Raw genomic sequence first — 13,622 nt, 5'->3', positions numbered from 1 at the left:
CATTTCATCCCCTTGGAATGGAAGCTTCTGGAAACTCTAGAGGGGCGTCTCATTTCGGAGCACGAAGGTATGTATACAGAGAACCATCTTCATTTTGAGGACCTCTTCAGAAGGAAGTTAAATTCGCCATTATGTATTTTTGCTTTATTAAAAACAGATTCAGAAAAACACAAGATTGCAAAAAGCCAGTAGCAGCTGTTCTCGAGGGAGAGTGACTACTTAAAATTCCCGTAAAAATGTAAAATAAGACTTTAATAACTGCTTCATCTTTATTGGCATTTAATTTTATTTAAGTCCTTTCAGGGATGTGACAAAGTCACCATTCCAGAAGCTTTCGATTGAAAAGAGGGGCTGGGAGGGGGTTAATGAATAATAAAGTGATCGTTTTAAATTTATAATTCATGATAAAGGTATTTTTAAGGGATACCTTATGGGATGAAGAAAAAATATATTTAAATGTATCACGTAAGGATCTGTTTGGGTTTTTTTAAGCACATGAAAAACACCATTGTTTATGTTTGCAAGTTACTAATGAAACTGGAGTAAGCCAAGAACAAACACATGGCCACAAAGTCAGATACTCTCTCAGGTACTTAAAATTCATGTGGATTTCAAATTTATTGGCTAGAAATGATGGGAAATCCCCTCACAGGGCCTGTATTTCTTGCTCCAAATGGCTCTGAGCACATTAGGCTTTTTTTTTTTTTTTTTCCTAAGCTAAAACAGCTATGTTAATAACATTTGAATTTGAAACTGTGATGGGGAAAGATGTTTTGGATTCCAGTTTGTAATGGTGAACCAGAAGTGGAGGGGGTGGGAGAGAGACCCTTTTGTGAAGGAGGCTTTTTGAGTAAACAGAGCAGGACTGATGCTTTTAAAGAGATTGCAATGTGTGACGTCGTGTGTGGGAACTATTAAAAACTGGAAACTTGTCATAAAATAGACAAGGTGGTCTGTAGGGAAAGAATAATTGTTTGCTTATAAATACCAATCACCGTGTCTCAAGCACCCATCTCTAAGTTATGGTTGTGAACTTTGTGTGAAAATATTGAAAGCTCTCTAATCAAGGGACTGTATTCTGGTTCATTGATGGAGTGGGGTGACAGGGATAGGATTCTTCTGGTTGTCTCAGTGCGTACTCTGCACAAATACATTTTACATTTTATTACATTTTATTAGCATGCTGTTACTATTGAGCACAAATACATTTTATTAGCATGCTGTTACTATTGAGAGTTTGTGCGTTTTTTGTTTTGTTTTGTTTTGTTATGTTTTAATGGCAGTGATCATTCAGTGCTCAAACAATGACCATTGGAGAAAACTCAGTTTGAGATGAGGCACGAGGAGGGGGGAAGGCTTGCTGAAGCAGCACAGTACCCCCCCCCCATTGCCTTAGAAGGCCTCATATAAAATGAGGTCATTCAGAAACTTTCCCTTGAAGTGCTTCCAATTCTTGAATTGCCTTTTGTTTGGGAAATGAATAGCAAGTTGATTAAAAAAAAAAAAAGACAATTAGGGAAGGTAGGGGGATGGGCCTAGGGAAGAGGTTAAGGGTTTTCTACAGTGAAGTGAAAACCAGGAGGAACCTTCATTGTTCCCAACAGACCAGTCCCCAGTGATGGCGGCACACACTGGTGTCCCCAACCAGGTCAAGTCCACGAGAGGGCCCCACCGAGGGCCTCATCCCGTTTCAGGGCTGTTGATAAGATCCTTGGATATAAAATAGCTCCATTGAACCCAAGTGTTCACCAGCGGCCCAGTGGAGCTGTCTGCCAAAAAACTGACTGCCAAAACATGATACCTGGTGGTTCATTACTGCATGAAAATTAAAAAAGGGGCCCCATTGAGTTGTTTTTAGATTTTGTTGTTCCCTTCTGCCAAAGCAGTGAAACGAGAAATTTATGCCTTTCATCAGGTGATATTTGGTTGGGTGTTTTTGTTTTGTTTTCGTTTTTAGACTCAAGAGCTTTTGAAATTGATATTTTTTTAAAAGGGCTATTGTGCATGTGCTGTGATCATGGAAACAACACCCTATGGGTGTGTGTGTGTGTGTGTGTGTGTGTGTTGTTTCTTTTTGGCACCTACATCAGGTACCTGTACAATCACTGTAGTATTTGTGTATTTGGCAGCCAAACTGTTTAAACTCAGCTGCCATCCATAAGCATTCCTTGGTTCGCATTGTCACGGTATCCAACGTAAGAGTGAGTTTTCTTTTTGTATCCGACCCTGGTTTTGCTTCGAACTTTAAATGGCAAAAGCAAATGTGCTTTGAAAACTCGGGTATGCGGTAGTTGTTAAATAAGGCAATAACCTATGCACTTGTAATTCTGTCTCTATGACCTACTTACACACTACTTCACCCTCCTCATAGTATGATTAAAAGCTGCTTGGAATCCACTATTGCCTCAAGGGATTTGAGGCTAGAATTTAACAAACTGCTGAGAAGGCTTAAGTCAGTAAGAAGGCTTCCCTACAGCTTCTCCCAACTAATTCACATGCAATTAAAGAGAAAATAAATATTTCAGAAGTGTACATGTTAATGAAGCTTCTTCTACCTTATAGAATGTAGATATGTAGCTTTTTGGAAATATTTCTCCCTTTGACTAACGTGCTTGTGTTTTGCTTCTGTTCTAGAGGCCAGTTCTGTTCATTCTTAAAATAAATTTGTTATACAGTCAGCTCATTATATACATTTGGGATTCATATAAATAATTTATGAAAACCAAGAACTGACAAGGTTGGTCTCATTTATCCAGTTAATTACTTTATTAAGATTATTGAAAGACCAACAAAATTCTTATAATTTCAAAGGCAGCCTGTGGTAGCAGAGCTAGAGAATAAATGGAAATTAGTGCTATCGGGAAAAGTTGGGGTACTTTGGATCCAAGAATTCATTTTATTGTATCTGTTTTTCAATTCCGTATAGGTACCGAGACCTTGTTCCTCAGAAAGGCAGTATTTTCAAATGAAGGTTAGTCCTAGCCCTACATTGGCCTTGGAATTAGAACCATCTTGGCTAAAACCAGATATATGGTTCAGCTGAAGAAGGAAATCGAGTCCATTAAGTATGTATGGACTTAATTGAATACTCCAGGCCTGTTACTTCATAGCGCTCAGTCCATCAAGCCTGGATTTAAAATTGGTATATAAATACTTCTTTTCTTTCATCATCTCCAAAGATGGTCAGTTTTCTCATCCCCCAGGAAGTTGGTGAGAGTAGATCTTTTCTCCATGTTATTGTGTTTGATAACATCTCACACCTGATATATCTGACTACACACGTGACTTAATTGCTTAACCCCCTGATTACCGCGACTATATCGCCAGGTGTGAAAAATAAAAGTGATTACCAGAAAGAGGCAAACTCGAAACTTCTGGTAAGCAATTAATGTTGCTGCTTTGCACATGAACTATGAGAAGTTTTAGGTACTTGTGACATTGTGAGATGTTTGGTTTCATCCTAATAACCAAACAACGACAGGAATGAGTGAGAATGCCACCATTTACTTAACATTCGAGAATTTTGCAAATCACTTGGGAAAATTAAACTGCCTGCTTCTCTTCATTTGTGAGATTTTGGCCCTTCTCAAGCCCTATTAGTAAATAGTTGCAAATCTTAAAATGGGTGTTTAAGTTTCACGTCCACTACGTTATAGATCTCACAGCCTTTCAATAAAGTCACCGTTGGTTTTCGGTAGTTTTATGAAATCCTAGAAAAATGACAGATTTTATTTCTTCTTAAAAGAAAACGTGGTTACTGCCATTCACATTCTCCCAACTTGTCTTCGTTGTGGAGAGGATACAAAGGCGATGTAATTGTGTGGAGATTGAGTCCTCTTTGTCCCTAAAGCATTGGGCTAAGTGCCTAAATGTCACTTGGGCCATTATCTGAGACGTACTTGGGCTAGCCACGAATGCTGTATCGGTTGTTATTGTTAGTTCATACCCGGGCGAGCAGATCGCCCAGAAAAGCGTCTCAGCGAACACTCCAGGGGGTTCCGTGTCCCTCGGGCTTGGGAGCTGGCTCTTGCCGGGCATGGGAACTGGGCGCTGGCAATCGGGTGGCACTCAGTCTCCTAGAGCGGTCGTTCGGGCGCCGTGCCAGGCGCCGTGGAATCAGGGGATCGAGCGCCACTGGCCCGAGTCAGCGTGCTGAACTAGTTTGCCTTGCTGCAGGCTGGGGGCCCTCGGAAAGTCGGGCTATTTTTAAAGCTGGTGAGCTCAGCTTCCCCGGCCGCCGGCCTCGGGCGGGTCCCTCCCTCCGGGGGCCGGGCGGGCGGGCCCGCAGGGGTTAAGCGGCGGCGCGGCGGGCGCGGAGCTCCGCCTCCGCTCCCCGCACCTGGCGCTCCGCAGACCGTCGCCGGGGCGCTGGCTTTCGGAGGGGATTGGCGGAGAGCGGGAGGGGAGAGGATGTGACAAGTGCCGGCTCGGGCGGCCGCCGCCGGGAGGCCGCGCGCACCTGTCCCTGCCCGTCTCGCGCCGCCCGCGGCCGCTCGGACGCGCGCACAGCCGCCCCCCGCCGCCCGAGCGCAGCGCAGCGCGCGCGCCGAGAACATGACTTCTGCCTTCAAGCTGGATTTCCTCCCGGACATGATGGTCGAGGGCCGCCTGCTCGTTCCCGACAGAATGTGAGTGGGAGCCCCCGCACCCGGGCACGCGTGGCCGCTCTCCCCCGCGCCCTCGGCCGGGCGGCTGCCGCCGGGTCTCCTCCCCCGAACCCCCGGGGAGGACGAGAGCGGGCGGCGGCTCGGGGCCGGCCGCCTGCCCTGGGGCTTCGGAGGCGGCGCGGGGCGCGAGTGTCCGGACGTGCGGCGCCGGGCCGCGCGGGGACCGGGGTCGGGGTGCGGGAGCCGGCGAGCGGGGCGCGGGGACCGGGGTCGGGGTGGGGGAGCGGCGAGCGGGGACCGGGGTCGGGGCGACGGGCGGCAGGCTGGGCGCGGGCTCCAGGCGGGGAGCGGCGAGCGGGGGACCAGGTGAGGAGCGGCGAGCCCGACGCGGGGTCCGGGGGTCCGGCCGGCGGGGCGCGGCGAGCGGGGCGGGGTGTGCGCGTGCACGCTCGTGTCATCTGAAATGCGGGGCTGATGGGGCTCTCGCGGCCCATTTAAAGATCCCTTCTCACCAAATGACCCGCTCCTCTGACTTCGATTTGCGAAGACTCCTCTCTGGTGGTAGGAGAGAAGACGGTGGAAAAGGGGGGGAGGGAGGGGAGTTGGATGGATAATTACAAAGCATTAAAATAGCCCGGTGTACTCGGTTGCAGAAATTGGAGGTAATTTTTACGTAATCATGGTGGTTGGTCTGATATGCGGTCTGTAATTTAATAATTAATGTGATTCTGGTGGTTTTGCGTGTCGTCAAACAAGGGTGGAGAGTTTATTGGGAGAAGTCAAGAGCTGGGATTTCGGAGGAAAGTGGATCTAATTTTTATCTGGCTCGTTAGTCTTGACAGGAAAGTTTGTCTTATCAGCTCAGGCGCTATGAGGTCCATAGCGTTAAGTCGTGTTATGAAAAACAAACCTGCAGGGATTGCCAGAGCGGGTCGGAAAGGTCTGTGTCCATTTTAGACTGGGAATGTGTAAAATTCTCTCTTACCAGGCAAGGCGTCTGCTAGTGAGTCTGGACGGCCGATGATCTAGTGCAAAGAGGGACTGTTATCCTTGGGAAGAGTACTTACAAAATGTTTCCTCTTCTACCCGCCTTACGATTTCACATCCATATTCTCTCTGACACCTTACTATACCCTTTGCAATCCGTAGGCCATTCAGAGCTTTATGATCCATTTCTCTGGCAACTAACTTTCCCCTTTGGTGCTAGATTCATTTTCTAGCATGCTAAATGCTATGAGTTTGAGAGATTTTTGAGAAACTCCGCAGTGGCCAATTATTTGAGCCCCTAGGATTACAAAAAAAAAAAAAAAAAAAAAAAAAATGGGGAAGGCAAGCATAGAATCTGTTCAGTGCAGTTGCCCTTCCAGTCGATATGAAGAATGTGGACTTGCTTGCACACACGATCAGGTTCATTGTCCCAACTAAGATAATCAGATAACGTAAATTAAAATATTGAATTTCCTTTTGGCAGTTTTCTGTGGGAAATTTATCTTGATTACTAAGATTCCCATGATACTTGTTTTGCAGGATCTCGGTCCTGTCCCCCTGAATATAGATAGATAGATAGATATAGATATAGATATAGGTAGTCAGATGTAGTCTGTATAGATGTGTAATATTTGTACGTTTGCTATTGAAAGTTTTGTATTTTCTGCTCTCTGAAGGAGTGTGGGGGGAAAGAAATTGGCTTGATTGTGAACTTATGGTCACCTGCTACTTAGGTGATTATAATATAGCTAATGAATGCTCTGAGAATTTAATATGTTAATGGTCTCCCAAAGATGCTGACGCTTGTCAGTTAAATTATGAATTATGAAACTGTCACTTGTGCTTTTCGTTTGGTGGATGAATGTGGCTTTTTCAAACTGTTTGCTCTGAATAGAGCTTTTGTATCTCAGTCACGGAGTCTCCTGTGCAAACCTTAACGTAACTTCTACCCTACTTCTCTTGTACATGCTTGTTGTTTCCAAACGGTATCTTTTGGAACTAAACTCCCATTGTTTTCAGTGCCGTCAACTATCGCTTAATTGAACTTTCTTTTGGAACAGAAAAATAGAGGTTTTGTAAATATTTGTTTCTGAGATAGCTCTTCTGTTGTCTTAGTCCCGAGAGCACTGTAGCATGTTTTCCAAAATAGTTTGTAATTAACTCACATTGGAGACTGTCTTTGGGGAACAGAGGTGTGTGGGAGGGCATATGACAAGCTGAAGATGTTGGAAACCAACCTAGCAGTGTATCTGATCGCCATATGCATGCGGTTGAGAAGATAGCTGTGCGGAGTTATTGTTTTGGGGACTGGTTGTCACATATGGTATATTGTCATTTGGACTAAATTGCAGTCGGCTCCATGTTGGCCTGTTCCTAAAAGGAACTTAAATAAGCAGAGGGGCTTTTCTGGTGTTGATTTTTCTAAAGCAGTAGGACATATTTTCAATGGCGTTCTCCCACAAGAATATATTACATAAGTTTGCAAGATGTAATATGTTTGAGTCCTCAAGGCAGATGAACAAATAGTTTTTCAGATGAATTATTATGCTTGATGGCCCCACGAGCCATCCAGTTTAAGCCTCTGTGGTGGGTCTGAATTGTTAGGACCTATGCTGCAAAGTCTTGGTTTTTTTAAGCATTCAGGGTCGAAACTGTAAATGGAAATAGACCTTTTAAATAATCTTAACCACTAATGTTTTGTCTTTGTGTGGCTGGAGACTATCGTTTGCAGCAAAGCATAATGAAAATAGAAATAGGTACTGAGTTCAAAAACGTTATTTTAAACTGGGGCATTTTGGAACAGGGGTAGAGATGAGGGTTTCCTTTGTTTAACCTTTTTAGTGATCATGTAGGTATTCGGAGGTTTTAGATGTTTTTGAATTTTTAAACAGAAAAATCTAAGAATAATGTCTTGGAAATGACAAATTGCAGGTGGAAAAAACATACAAATGCAGCTTTAAAATTATCATCATCTGTGATGTTAGAATAAGACACCAAGAAGCTAGCAATAAATTAACATGCATTTTTTTTTTTTCTCACTTTCAGTCAGTAACCTTGTTGGAAATGAAAAGAGTTAGCCTGAGTGTAAATCCATCAACTTGGTGAATTCACCATTTTTGATGATGAAGTCCTCCCAAGTTAAGATAACTGGAAAAATGTCCGTCAGTGTCCAGTTAAAATGGAAGGTGGTTCTAAGGGACTTTCATTGTTCAGGTTGAAAGGGGCTTTAGAGACCATCTGCATCTGGTCAAACCTCCTCATTTTATAGATTAAGAACATTTTTAGGGGGGCAATGTGGCCAGTTCTCAGAGGCAAGGCAATTACTGCGTTCTTCCTTTACCTCCTTAAATGACAATAACATGAGTCTTTAATTGAACACCTACTGCGCACCAAGGCACTTGATTTATCTGTCTCTAACCTTAATTTATCTGTCTCTAACCTTGACGATAGATCTGCAGGGGGCATATTATACCCATTGTACAGGTCATGCTTAAGGAGGTTCTGTGCTTGCCCCATGCCTCAGAGACAGTAAACAGCAAAGCTGTGCTTGGCTTGTGCATGTGTTATATAAAAGCCAGTTTGCACATTGTTGGGGAGGGAGGAGAGAACTGTGAATTAAATATTCGACATCAGTTTTTATCAGGAAACCAAAATTGTGCCACATGAGAATGGTTGACCCATTGTAGGAAATAACATAGCACTTGTCAGGATTGACTTCCTTATTTAATTCAAACTCACACTCTTATTCCATATGTTAATTAAAGGGAATATATTTTAGTTAAAAATACTTTCTGGTTTACAAGGTACCAGCAAGATGAAGGTCAGAAGCACGAGGGTCTCCTTTTTTCACTCCCAGATGACATTTGATGTACATTTGGAAAATGCCAAAAATAAAATACAGTGATCACTGAGACTTATCACCTGATTCTCGGATGATTGTGTGAGGAGTTAAAGACAGAAGACTCCAAAAGAAGAGTTATATATATGGGTTTTTAAGGAACAATTTTAAAGTATACTTTCAGGTAGCATTTCTCAGTAAGGAATACATATGTTAGCATCAGCTGCTTCCTGAAGGCAAAAACTCAGGCCATATTGGCAGTTTGGAACACTAATGTTCTCTTTGATCTGGGTTAGAGGTATTCTGCTAATTGTTAAGTATTGCTGTTTAATTGTCATTTGCTGGATTGAGATTACTCTGGCATCTCTTGATGAGATGCTGTGAACTAGGGGCCACAGGAACCTTGCAAGACAAGATAAAAAAGGAGATAAGATTTTTCAGATAGGAACCTAGTAATTAAGATTTCATGGGATCATTTAGAATGTTCTCCACCTCAAGAGTGCCTTTCCCCTCCCCCGCTCCAACAGCTGTAGCAACAGTGTACTTGGCCTCTGATAAAAGACTGAAATCTACTCCGCCTCCCCCTTTTTTTTTACATAAACTTGCAAACTTTGCATTTCTCCTTACCCGTTCCTTGTGGTTTTGTGGCTTACAGATGAAATGCAGATTCCCTTAAAGGACAGGTACCGTGTTGACATGCAAATCTTCTGATAATTTGAGTGTCCTACGACCAGCACAGGGTGTGATCTCTGGCTGTCCTGTCAAAATGCAGGGGTCGTGCTCGTTTTTGAGGCCTGTGTGCAGACTTCTGCAGGGTCACTGATGTCATTGCATCACATTCTCAAATCCACCTTGCAACTGTGAAACAGTATCTGTAAGCATTCTTTATCTGCTTGGCATTCCTCGGGAAACCTGACATTTTCAACATGTTTCAAGGAGCTAAATTCATAAGCCACCGATGCGTCAACATTTCCGGTGCTGGACTTGACCCAAACTTGAGAAGTCTTTATTTCCAATTGGAGAGTATTTACTCTGGAGGATTGCGTTTTTGTTTTTGTTTTTGTTTGTAAGGGAAGGCTCAGATTTTTGCTTTTTGTTTGCAGATTAGGGCACCCCAGAGGGTCAGCTGTCTGACCCTGCGATATGGGTTCTGCACGACCCGGAAGGGAGGGTCTGCAAAGCACTCCTGGTTTCCAGTTCATTAGCACCAATAAGTTCCCATGCCCCCATGTCTGTTTCCACTATCAGAGAGGGACCGGGAATACGACAGGCCAGCGTCACGGGTGTGCCACTTGGGTAGCAGTGCAGAAAATGTATTTTTATTTTTCCTTAAGAGAGAGCTGTTGTTGCTAAAGCTAAGAGACATGGAGCTGCACATCCCTGGAAAAACCTTTGTGGGAAACAAAAACTAATTAGCGCCGTAAATGCGGTGCTCTCAGGTAATTGTAAAATAATTATTCCCCTTTAGCATTATCACTGTTTAATTGTGCCATCCAGTCATCTCATGCTCTGAATCTAGATGCGAAGGGATAGAAACCTCCTTCTCCTGGGGATTTCTTTTTCATCTACTGTGAGCTTTCGACTCCTCCTTGACAGGACTTTAAAAAGAAAGGGGGAAACCGTTTCACCCTTCCCATTTGGCCTAAATCAGGGCGGAAAGTGATTCCTCCACCTGGTTTTATAGGAAGACAATTCCGGTGACGTGGTCTCCTTGCCTGGTGAGAATATCTGAGGTTTACACGTTCCCAGAGCTGCACCCGGAGTTTTACGAGCGGTCTGTTTCATGGACTGCAGATTGTGTATTATGTTCAGATACTGAGAATGATACTTCAACATCAGCTGGTACTTTAAAATGGAATGCTAATAAATATGTAATCCTACGGCTCTCAAAATGACAGATGAGTACAAATTCCGTTTTTGGTTAAATTTTAATTACTCCATTTGAATGAATGCCTCAGAGCCAACTTGCCAGCAAATTATTAGACCCATTTTTCCCCCCTTCTGAAGATTTATGTAAATTAGGTTTAGGCTGTATTTAGACTAAAACATCATTTTGGTTTATTATTCCGAACTTCTCTACCAGACCCCTATGCCCTTTAACTTAAGGTCGGATTTTAAATAAGTATATTCTGAGGAGGTCTCTGTCTCAATGGTCTGTGTTCCCTTTTGGTCCATAGGACCATAAGTGTCAGTCCTACAGATCCATGACCAGGTCATGAGATTCCTTTAATAGTAACATCGCCTTAAAAGTGAGGTTATGGGATATTTTGATTTTTTTTTTTTAAGATTTTTATTTATTTATTTGACAGACAGAGATCACAAGTAGGCAGAGAGGCAGGCGGAGAGAGGAGGAAGCAGCCTCCCTGCTGAGCAGAGAGCCTGATGTGGGGCTTGATCCCAGGACCCACCCAGGAGCCCCAGGATATTTTGATTTTAAGTCTTTTTCTTTTTCTTTTCTTTTCTTTTTTTTTTTTTTTAAGGTCTTAATAATTAAGGAAGCCAGAGTCCTTCATCTCCTCAGTAAATATGCTTATGCCTGTGACTTATGACTGTGGACATCCAGTTCCCCCAACCCATCAGCTGCTTTGTCTGGCATTTATAAGCTCCAGTAGGGCCCCAAGATCCCCCAGTGGCACAGATGATGATGGTGACTCACTCCTCAGAATGCAATTAATTTGACATTTTGACATAACTTTTGGACAGCTTAAACATGATTTTTGTGTTTTGAGTACCATGGGAGAGTGACTTCGTTCTTCAGCTTTCCTACTAGAATCTAAAGGTCTGTGATTTTTACACTGCAATGCCTAACTTCCATGCTTTTTTATAAAGTTCATGGTTGGACTTGGGCTTACTAAACTTTAAGGTGGTATTTTATATCCTTCCCCATAAATTATGTCTTCATTTTTTTTCCTGGGTTCCTTCTATAGCAGGAGAGTTGTACCACATGTATCTGCCAAAAATAAAATCAGCTGGTCCTCTCATAAGTTAAAAGAGCAAAATAGTGCTCTTCACTTGGCTGTGGTCAATAGATGTAAGGGCTGTGTGTGTGTGTGTGTGTCTGTACACATACATATGCATATATATGCACATATATGTGAAAAAATATATATGTTAGAAATGATCTTACTGGGCATAATTCTTTACTTTCTTAAAATATCTTCTGCTTAGTGATCTTTGGCTGTAAAAGTTATGAAATTGTTAGATACATTGTAACATAGGAAACATGTTGTAACATACGTAGACGTGCCTGCGTTTGTGCATTATTATCTTCACAACTGAAAATTTCAAGATTTGGGAAGCCTCAGCGTCTTGACGAGAGATGGATTCAGGTCGGTGGTCCTGCTAGAAATAGGGCTCGGGGCCATGTTCTGACCCTTTGGCCTAGAGCCTCTGAGTTGCTTCTATTAAAGGTGAGAGAAAAAGTCCCCCCGATAGTGCTGTCCCACCTTACTGGGTGACCCTTTTTATCCTAGCTACAAAGTCCCAGGACCTGGGGGCCCCTTCTGTTTCTCAGCTGCAATCAGGACGTTGCAGCCATTAGGGTCTTTCAGGCTTGGAGTAGGAAGGAAGACCCTTCACAGAGCAGCCTAGACAGTTGGCCCTAAAAGACACAGCTGATGCCAGCCAGACCACACGCCTCACCTTGTGCCTCTTGGCCACTGCCGATCACCCTCCTCAGAGACGCAGATCATGACCCCAGAGCTTGCTGGCCCTAGGGCGCAGTGTCCTTGACAGTTTCTTCGTGCCTGGTGAGGGTTCTGCACGTGAACGGAGCCCCTTTAAAAGGCTAACGTGGCGGGGATCTAGGGACCTGTGAGGGGCTAGAGCGAATTGGGAGGAAACCATCCTAACGCACACGGATGTCTTCTCCCTTTCTCCCTGCATCTCCAGGGTAAGACGTTGGGTGTCGCGCAGGTGAAGCAGAAAAAAAGTTGAAACATGACATTTCATTTGTTCCTTGAAAAACCTTAAGGGAATAATAAAGATGCTGTGGAGAAGCAGGAGAAAGGCAGGCTGGGGGAGAGGACTCCTGTGTGTTGATGGAGCCGGGCTGCTCTGTTTAACCCTTCGCTCCCGATTCTCCGCAGCCCCCCTCGGATTTCCTTCAGGTCCCGAACAGAGCAGGTGCTTCTGAAGTTTGCTTTCTGCCTTTCTCTAATCGATAGCTCTTTCTGCCTCTTGATCTGCCTTTTCCTAATTGATAGCTCTTTCCTTCTCTTCTTTTCCTCTTCCCTAAGCCCGTTTAATTCAGCCCAGCCCAAGAGCCTTCTCTGTGGGCAGAGAAGGGACCCCCTGCATCCAGCTCTTGGAACCGGGAGCCCGGGGAGGAGGGCGGCGTGGGAAGCCCTCGGCCATCACTTGGAGGAGACTCCGCAGAGCAGCTGCGTGTTTCTGTGCATCAAACTGTATTTTGCCTTCCGACATTATAGAAGGGGTGTTGCGTTTTCCGCGTGAGCAGAAGGGGAGCGTATTTCAGAATGATTAACTTTACGGAGGCCATTGTCTTGGGCAGCTATATTTGGCTCTGCTGCAGCTGTGTTTGCTTTCTCGAAATTGTCACCAGGAGGCCTCCAACGGCAATTATTCCCTTCAGTCCACGCTGGTGACATCTTTCCTCGTGACGCCCGTTGTCCACCCAGCCCTCTCTCCTTGGTGTCAGGATTGAAAGGCGACCCACCAGTCCTTGAGAAGCCAGATGCCGCTGAACACCGCTGCCGCCTCCCCCTCAAAGCGATTTCTTAATATCCAGTTGTGTTTATCTTACATGATGATGCTCGCTGGCAGGATTCTTATTTCTTTTCGCAAAAAAGCCTTATTTTCCTGCCTCTTTTTCCCTTCTCTCTCTCTCTTTTTTGTTTTTTTCCTTCCTTTTCTTTTGCTCTTAGATGTCAAAGGATCACTTCCAGCACCTGCTTTCCTGCCTTAACCAGAGCAGGGGCTCATCCCTCCCGATCCTGAGCCCTGATCCGTCCCTGGCAAAACCCCGCCCTAGAGGAGAGACTGAGGCAAAGCACTTCTCTCTCTCTTAAGTGAACACTGGCCACAGAACTCACTTTTCTCCAAGGAAGAACCTAGGAAATGTTTTCATTCCACTGACTCTGTGTGTGGGTTTGAATTTTGACTTAGAAATAGCTTCCTCTTGGATTGTGTGTGTGTGCGGGGATGATTGCCCTGCTTTGGGGTCTGCT

General features: G+C 44.3%; 1 protein-coding gene across 10 annotated transcripts in view; it reads left to right on the top strand.

The window, feature by feature from the left end:
- The window catches only part of CELF2 (CUGBP Elav-like family member 2), an 810,060-nt gene that overhangs the window by 511,699 nt on the left and 284,739 nt on the right, over positions 1 to 13,622 (top strand). For 3 of the 10 annotated variants that reach the window (XM_044227895.1, XM_044227893.1, XM_044227894.1), the window contains exon 1: positions 4,495 to 4,628. The exons of 6 other annotated variants lie outside the window; for them this stretch is intronic. In XM_044227895.1, coding sequence (XP_044083830.1) covers positions 4,555 to 4,628 — 74 coding nt within the window. In that variant the 5' untranslated portion in view covers positions 4,495 to 4,554. Of the gene's footprint in view, positions 1 to 4,494; positions 4,629 to 5,148; positions 5,169 to 13,622 lie in introns of those variants that run through there. One more of the 10 variants, XM_044227899.1, reaches the window with a different exon arrangement.

Source organism: Neovison vison, chromosome 12 (genome assembly GCF_020171115.1).
Source record: "Neovison vison isolate M4711 chromosome 12, ASM_NN_V1, whole genome shotgun sequence".
In the NCBI taxonomy this organism is placed as follows: domain Eukaryota; kingdom Metazoa; phylum Chordata; class Mammalia; order Carnivora; family Mustelidae; genus Neogale; species Neogale vison.
Note: the sequence above shows the minus strand (reverse complement) of the source record. Positions and strands in the feature narration are given on the sequence as shown.